We start from the raw sequence: 8,510 nt of genomic DNA on the forward strand, positions 1-8,510 counted from the left end.
GAAATGGATTTAGCGAACGGCCCAATATTTCGACTTCTTGTTGATGAGGACAACTACTGCATGAAACCAGATATCTCCCACATGTTTTGAGCTCGACCTATTAACTGATATAGAATGAGAACAAGGGCATGGCACAAGGCTCCGCCACTGCGGGGTCTAGGAAGGATCATAATGTATGCATCCTTACCCCGCTTTACGGAAAGGCCATTTCCTTACTTGGATATAGAATGAGAACATCAATAAAAATTCAACTGATAAGGGTACATAGATTCAGCATTTTAAACATATGGATGTACCAAAGTGTATGCTGAAACTGCTAATAATCATAATTTAAACTACTACTCGAGTGGATTTCGATCCTAAGCCAACGACTCAAGAACACACACCAACTTCTTCCTTGATCACCTCCTTATTCACCATTACAAGCATCTATCCAACCTTTTTGACTGAGAAATTACTTCTTCTTGGCAATGAACAGGCCCCACCTCTGCTCACCAGATGAACTCCTATTCAGCTTTGCCCTCCAGCCATCAACAATTTCATTGTAGTCTTCCTGAAGAATATTTGTAACCAGTAAGTAATACGAGCAAACAACAAATATAGAAGACCGAAAACAGAAAGAACAACGCACCTCAGAGAAGTCTTGGATGAATTCCTCTCTGTCCTTCTCAACAGCATTCAGTTCCTTCTGTAAGACCTTGATGAACTGGAGAAACGAAAGGAAACCTAATACTGTTAATTCTGAGGCACAAATTGCATTAACGTTTTCTTTTAGGACAGGGGGAAAGGGGGGGAGGGGGGCATGTTAATCTCTGTTAAAATAGTTTTATCGTAACCTGATCAGTACGATCCTCGGCAATAACCTCATCAAAACCAGCATCCGTAAGCATCTGCCAAAGACAAATTGGAATTAGGACTGAGCTATATCAGAGAGAACAAAAAAGATGAAGCTAAACAGAGAGAGTTCCCAGAGGTGATTGTACCTGGCCATATGCTGCTACATCATGCAGATCATATCCTCGCTGCTGAATATACTCTGCAAACTCTGCTGATGGAGTTCCAGCTTTCTTGCAATAATCACTGATAAGAACTTTACCTCCTGGCTTCAACCACTTGAAAAAATTTTTAAATAGAGCAGGTTTGTCCTGAAAATACAACATAAAATGCATTGATATATGAAACTTTGAAACTTCCTTGTCTTCCAGAGAGTAAATGCCTCAAACTTCATGGAAGGTCACGCAAGACATTGGCCCAGGGGAGTGGGGGAGAATTAGAAAAACATAACATACTCATGTTAAACAACATTTCTTTGCCATTTAATATAAAACCATGGAAATATTCTTCAACTGCAATCCTGTAACATGGAATGCAAAATCATAATTCATGTATTTACCTAGCTCCTTGTATTCTCAAGGGATAAAAAATTTAATGTCTTTAGCCATGAAGAGTAAACTCAGAGAGGAAAACATTTTAAAAAGCTACAAGTCTATCATTGTCACGCTGTAACATAAAAATGAAATCTCAATCCCTCAGAAGGATTGTAGCGGACAAGAAGTATATTTGCAACTACAAAAGTCAACTTTACTTCATATATATATGTAACTTAAACTAAACTTTGTCTGCATCTGTGTACAGCATACATCAAATCACCAAATATTTGTGAAAGTGAGAATATTCTATAGGGCAATGTAGTATATATCAAAGATAACAGAGAAAAATATATGGAATACTTAAAACAGAATAGTAAGATGCTTTCACCAGAGTCTTTAGGTAATCAACAAACAAGGGAAGAACCCAGTCTATTATGGACCTTACCGGTATGTGGAGAATGGTATCACGACTGTAGATCACATCACACGAGTTATCAGGTAATGTTTTCTTGGTGCAATCAGCAACCTCAAATTCGACTGAGCATTTACGTCCAATGGCACGTTCAATAGCAAAGGAAACCATGTTTATCGAAAGATCAATGCCAAGAACATCAACATCAAAGTTCTCGGCCATGTAAAAGTCACCTCCCCCAATGCCACAACCCACATCTAGTACTTTCTGACCAGGTTTAAGCTCAAGTTTCGCGATGAATTCCTTTGTTGTATCTGCACAAATATATGCCAATGCAAAATGCAAATCGAAGGATAATGAGCATTAAAAGACTGACCTAAAATTCTTAATACAAAATTAAGAAATCCAGAAAGAGTTCAGAACCAATAAACAGTACTGTTGACACGAGCAGTAAATGAGTTTATCAATATCTAATATGAGATTAGCTATCACTGAAACGACTGAGGTAATTTAGTGCCCTATACAAAGACGGCACAAGGACTCCTTGCATAGGAAACCCCTTAAAATAGGGAGATTAAAAATAAAAATATTTTTTCCAACATTGCTATTGGGCTGTAAGGCTAATGAGGCTAACAGAATCTGTTTGTCAGCATTTTAAAGTACATATTTACAAGACAAAGTAAAGAAAATAAACAGAAGAAACCAACAAAAAATGGTGACAAGATTTTTTAGTTGTAGTGACCATCAATACAGCATACAGCTTTTGAACACTTCTGAAAAGCAATATATGCATATGTTTCTCATCGAAAAACAAGATCTGGAAATTAGTAATTGAACTCTCTAAGCACCATAACCATGAAATGAATGCAACACCAAGAAACAATGCTGCAGCTAACAAGAGACAAGATTAGTGAAAGATAACTTAGAATGCTCGGTCATGTGCAACAAAAACCAACGACAGAACAAGTCATGATGTGGTGTGACTTGAAGGTGTTAAAAGGACAGAGTCACAGAGGGAAGAGAAAATTCCAAAGCGAAACTAACTACCATGACTCCTATCAATACAGCTAAACCGACAGTGCGAGTACTTGATTTTAGTCCGAGCGGATCATAGACTTCCGGCTCGGTGAAAGCTTCCATAACGCGATCATGGATGTGGCTAGCATGCGGACAATAAAATCCTAATTGCCATGTTAAAAGGACAGAGTCACAGAGGGAAGAGAAAATTAACTTGGGTTGAATGGAAAGACTGGAGTGCTTGTAATTTAACACAAGATATGACTGAGATAAAGTACAGCAATAGCAATAGGATTCAAGTGGTCCAACCCAGAGTTGATAATGCTTATTTAAAGTGAGGAGCTCTGACATGATATGTTGATGTAGTAAGCTGTGTCATTATGGAATGTAAGACTAATGCGTAGCTAGATTAACTTAGTTGGCATTCTGAATGAAATTGACTTAGTAAAACAATCTTATGTCAGCATGTTGATTAGACCATCGACAAAGCATATTCCCCAGCAAGGCAAGTGAAAGACAAAATCCTCTCCCTCTCAAAGAGTAAAGATTATCTAAATGGTAGTTTCTACGTCCACAATTGTCCCACTGACAGAGCAATTAATCAATGAAAATTATGCTTGCTACACTGCTCAAAAAAAAGGATAACACAATGCAAAAGAGTTCAGGATTTTGGTTTAATTGAGTCTTATCAAAAAAAGAAAGAAAAAGTTTGTTTACCAATCCCCCCTGTGCTCACAAACCCTTCACCAAATACACGTTCATAACGCAATATGCCACTACATTTATACTGGACATTATCCAAGAAGCGTTGGAATCCCTTATCCTCAAGTGAGTTCATTTTTTGCCATATCCAGCAAATCTGCATTATACAGTAACCATATTAGGTGCGTCTCACTCAGATGCATAAAGGAAAGAACTGCTGAGGAATACACAAATATATACCTGGTTTTGGTTCTTTTTGTTTCTTACATAAGCTCCAATGCACTTGCAGCCAATAAGAGAAAGTTCAAAAGACTTCCCTGAGTCATCATTCATGTTGCATTCTTTAAAAACCTGCATTGGAGCTCAACATTGAGGGAAAATTTAGAGGTCAGTAAATAAATTGTTTTCCACACACAAAAAAAAAAAGGGTTACCAACTTTCTGCACAGTTTCTCATGAAAAGCAGTTATTACAAAAAAAAAAAAAAGGTTCAACAAGCTTTCGTTCCATGATAACTTCAAAAAGGAAATGGCAACCGAAAAGATAGATAGAATGACTTGGAAAAGACTCACCTTGGTATAGTATCTTGGTTCACGATAGTGCGTTGGGTTGTTTTTCCGTTTGCTGTCTCCAGATTGATGAAAACATGATTCTCTAAAGAAAATAAACCCACCAACCTTCAACCATTTGACCATTCTTTTGGCTAAATTCTCAACCTGGGAACCAAAGAAAACAAATGATAAGACAACTATGGACCTTGTAAAACTTGACATTCTTTTTCTTTAAGGGAAAAGGAAAATGTTACATGTCAAATTAGATAGAGATTATGAGCTAATATATCAGAAATTTATAATATGTGGGCTCTGATAAATTTCAATGAATATTATTTGTTAAAAGACAATCCAGCACCCAGAGAAAAACCAAAACTCGCGAGTCTCCTCAATCACCTACAAATTTCAAAGTTCAGATGAAATACTAAATAAGATAAAGTCAAAAGGATTAAAAAAAAGGAGAGAGAGAGAGAGAGAGAAGATGGCAGAAGGAAGTAGGACAACCTGTGCAGATTGAAAGTGTTCGCTTCACCTTTGGTTTATATCTAATTTATCTCATCCCTAGTTTTAACCTCAAAACTCTAGTTTACAACCATGCTGTTCAGAAACTGACCCACAGCAAGCAATTCATGGGATTTTATAGATTTTTGTGAGATGCTTTTAGAAAAATAACGATACTGTCGACAACATTTTAAACTAAAGTTGGGTCAAATTTTACATATGCATACACAGTTTGGAGGTCAATGCAACCTTCATATATTTAAACTCATAAATTATATTTGTAGGTTGGTCAACAAGCGTGGGTGAAGGAGAGTCAGAATAAAAATAAAAATTGAAAAAAAGGGGGTTACCTCTTTATCTGAGAGATACATGAGAAGCCAGTTTGAGAATATCAAATCCACAGAATTTGGAGCAATATTCAGGTCTGGAGATGTTACATCAGCACACATAAACTTGACATTCTTATAATGTCCATTGATACTTTCATTCTGCGAGTTCCCAAATTGAATATTCAGATTTGTGGATATTCCAGCATGAAATAATTTGTTCGCTTCCATATTTATTTGCACTTTCTAATTTTACCTTCTTTATGACACTTTCAATGAAGTCCAGAGCTAGAACCTGACCAGCTTCCTTAGCCAATTCACCAGTGAATCGACCAATACCTGCTCCTAGCTCCAAAACATTTTTCCCCTTAAAAGGTGGAAGTAGGGAAAGAACCTGTTCACATACAGAAGAGATTAACTATAAGAAGTTGCATTAAGAGATAGAAACCTAGAGTTTCATTAAGAAACAAAACTAATTTTTCTCTCTGTTTTTTACTCAGAAAGATAATATAATGGGTGCACTGCAGCAGAGGACAGAAAAGTTTAAAGGTGAAGCAAAAAAGAGGACATCCATTTGAGTGTGAAAATAGAACAGCAAAATGGACAACTCACCCAACTTAACACTTCATGGTAATCTGAAACTTTGTAACATCAATGGCTAGGATGACTAAAGAGATCCATATCCAGTAACTATTTTGCAATGTGAAGACATGTCTACATTTCAAAACATCTTATTAACATGCTTCAGTTAGAGGTCATAATAAATGAGTTCGACCAAGGTGGAGATTGTTGGTGTATGATGTCTTGTATTCCGTCGCAGTTTAAATCCAAGGAGTATTGGTGTAGCACCTAGACAGGCAGGACAGTGGTCCCGCTAGCCGGTTAGCGGGCCATGGGGGTTGCAAGGGGGCAGGAGGACCCCCTGCTATGCAGGGGGTGTAGGGGGGCGCAGTCCCCCGCTTGAATTTTTTATTTGAGGGCAATTGTGTACTTTTCGGATTAGGGTTTTTTCGCTATATATTTGTAGCGAGGGTTTCTTTCTCTGTAATGCAAGCAATACTGAGAGGTGTGAAGACGAGCGCTGTAACCCTATTCTCCATTGATAGTGAAGCAGGATCTCATCTCACCGAGGACGTAAGCAACCTTGCCGAACCTCGTAAAATCCGTGTGCATTGTTTGTTTTGTTTTTCCATTATCTTCTGCATCGTTTTAGGGTTGCGTTTCTACAGTTGATCCCATGCTTGAAGATGCAACTTACATCATGTATGAAACAGGTAGGGTATAATGAGTGAATTAAACTTGTTAGGCACATGTACCTGCCCACTTGGTCCAAACCTACTGGTGGGGCATTTTCATGGAGTAACCTGCTTCCTTCTCACTTATGTGATGTGAATGCTATATGAAAATCAACAACTTTTCTAGATTGGAATTCATGATTTTTCAGAAGCATTGATCCAATCACTCCAATAAAGTGGATTATGTACAATGGGGAGCAAAAACAAATTCACTGGCACTACCAAGATGGTGTTGAAGAAATACCACAGAATTTGACTTCTCATGTGTTGTTTTCTTCTTTATAACCCTTCATTGCAGTTGTATCATATATCGTGTGTGTGTGTGTGTGTGTGTGTGTGTGTGTGTGTGTTTGTGTGTGTGTGTTTTTCCTACTACAAACTTAACGTTGTTTGAAGTGATAATACAGGCATGTAGCTTTGGAAACAGCCTCTCCTGCGAAGCAAGGGATAAAGCTGCATAAATTTGCCCCTCCCAGACCCTGCAGTAGCGGACCCTGTGTACTGGGACGTTCTAATAGAGGCATGTAGCTTATCAACTACCAAGCCATATCAGTGTGCTTAGTAACAAATGAAAAAGGGGCATCGATGATGACACAGATTACCTTTGTTCAACAGTTCTTAAACAGAAATCACATTAAATATGGACAAGATATCCTGGTTGAAAACCAACAGGACATGAAACAGAGGAATGAAATGCAACATTGATTCTTCAGTCCTTTACGGTTTATTCTTCCCACCAATACGTATAATGTATCTCACTTGGTGGACATTCACTAGATGAAAGCAGAGCTAAAAAGCATTCAATATGTACAAAAAGTAACAGCAGTGAACATATTTGATCGAGAACGATGATTAGCAACAAACATTGTCCCGCTCAACGGGGACCGTATCTACATTACTGTCTATGCGATCTATCATAATATCCTTCCCATGATTCAAGAAGACCAGAACAGTAAAATTCAACATATATTCAACCCAAAAAAAAAAAACCCTTAATTGATCACCGAAACAAAATCGTAAATCTCTAAGTACGAAGACAAACAGCATTGCCAGAGAACAAGTGGAAGAAGGAAAAAGCAAAGCCCCGGATGTTGAATATTCTTTCTATAATAAATTTAGAGAAAGAAATAAGAACAATTACCTCAGGCCTCTCTTCTTTGTCAAGGTCAGAGGCTTTGGAGTCGAGCATCATAGCTTCCACAGTTAAGTCCGCAGAGTGTTCCACCCAGTAGCTTTTCTGGACCTCACGTTCTCCTCCGACTAAACAACAGGAATACGAAAAAAAGACAGAATCGCATTGAATGAGAAATGTAAACAAGCTCCATTACATCGATATCACCTTGAAGAAGACAATTTCATTTCAAACAGAAAACATACCTTGAGCAGCCATGGCTAGCAGTTTCTTCTTTTTGTCAGATCTAAATTAGATCGAAAAGCAAGAGTGAAATCTGACGTAGAAGTAGAAGATGAAGAAGAGCGAAATGTGCTAACAACCTTCAACGGCAATGCGAGATCTAGAAAAGCTCCTGGATCTTCGGTTGTTCAATCGCCCTTTCTGCTGCATCGGCAATCAATATCTCTCTCTTTCTCAATCCTTCTGCCTCCTCCTCTTGCAGCCTGTCACTGGCCTTCGCTTCTGCGCTTCTCTCGGCGCTTTGGTCCGTTCTGTTCTTATAGTTGAAGTCGGGAATCAAGAGAATCGGAATTAACGAAAGGGCCAAAGCAAAGCGGAGAATCGGACGCGTCGTATCAAGACAACTCATCCTCTGCCACGTCAGCTTTCGGGAATCTCGTGGCGGTTTCTGTGGAAGTCCCGTTATTGGATCTGTAGACTCTGTCGCTGTTATGGACTACTCCGCCAATTAATCTCCACCGTTTGATCTAATCAAAGATCGAAAAGGCCAAATAGGGAAGAGAATTGAGTGGCTTGACAAAGATTAAGGATTGGGATCGAACTGACGGTATAGATTTATTTTGGTGAAATAGACGGTGCCGATTTGTAATTCTGAAAGGGAAGAATTAGGGATACATGGGAGATGGGACATTGGAAAATATGACTATGAAAGAGTGGAAAAGAATCTGTATGCCACACTAATGATTATCTTGAATAATATGAGAGAGAAATTGCTTGCGAATCTCTTCCCCCAATATATTATTGGTTGCATTATTTAAGTCTGGGACCTACGTTGCATGGTCTGTACTATGATGACATCTAATTATCTACAGGGTAGGTGGAGATTTCTTTACCATTTTATTTCCTTTTGATTTTCCCATCCCTTACCCTCACACAACTAGTTGGCTCCTTCCCGAATCAAAGAACCATTGCCATTTTCATGA

The 8,510-nt window shown here is 38.4% G+C and overlaps 1 protein-coding gene across 1 annotated transcript; it reads right to left on the bottom strand.

Moving 5' to 3' along the window:
• Positions 1-223: 223 nt before the first annotated feature.
• Positions 224-7,835, bottom strand: LOC122078831 (phosphomethylethanolamine N-methyltransferase-like). The gene is made up of 12 exons (XM_042644992.1): positions 7,551-7,835; positions 7,315-7,433; positions 5,135-5,272; positions 4,903-5,040; positions 4,073-4,216; positions 3,742-3,852; positions 3,517-3,658; positions 1,816-2,096; positions 984-1,145; positions 837-890; positions 632-706; positions 224-553 (listed from the first exon to the last, which is right to left on the bottom strand). Exons 1-12 carry the CDS (start codon positions 7,561-7,563, stop codon positions 455-457), a joined length of 1,476 nt encoding a protein of 491 aa, XP_042500926.1. The 5' UTR covers positions 7,564-7,835; the 3' UTR covers positions 224-454.
• Between the last annotated feature and the right edge of the window lie 675 nt (positions 7,836-8,510).

Source organism: Macadamia integrifolia, chromosome 1 (assembly GCF_013358625.1).
Source record: "Macadamia integrifolia cultivar HAES 741 chromosome 1, SCU_Mint_v3, whole genome shotgun sequence".
Taxonomy (NCBI): Eukaryota; Viridiplantae; Streptophyta; class Magnoliopsida; order Proteales; family Proteaceae; genus Macadamia; species Macadamia integrifolia.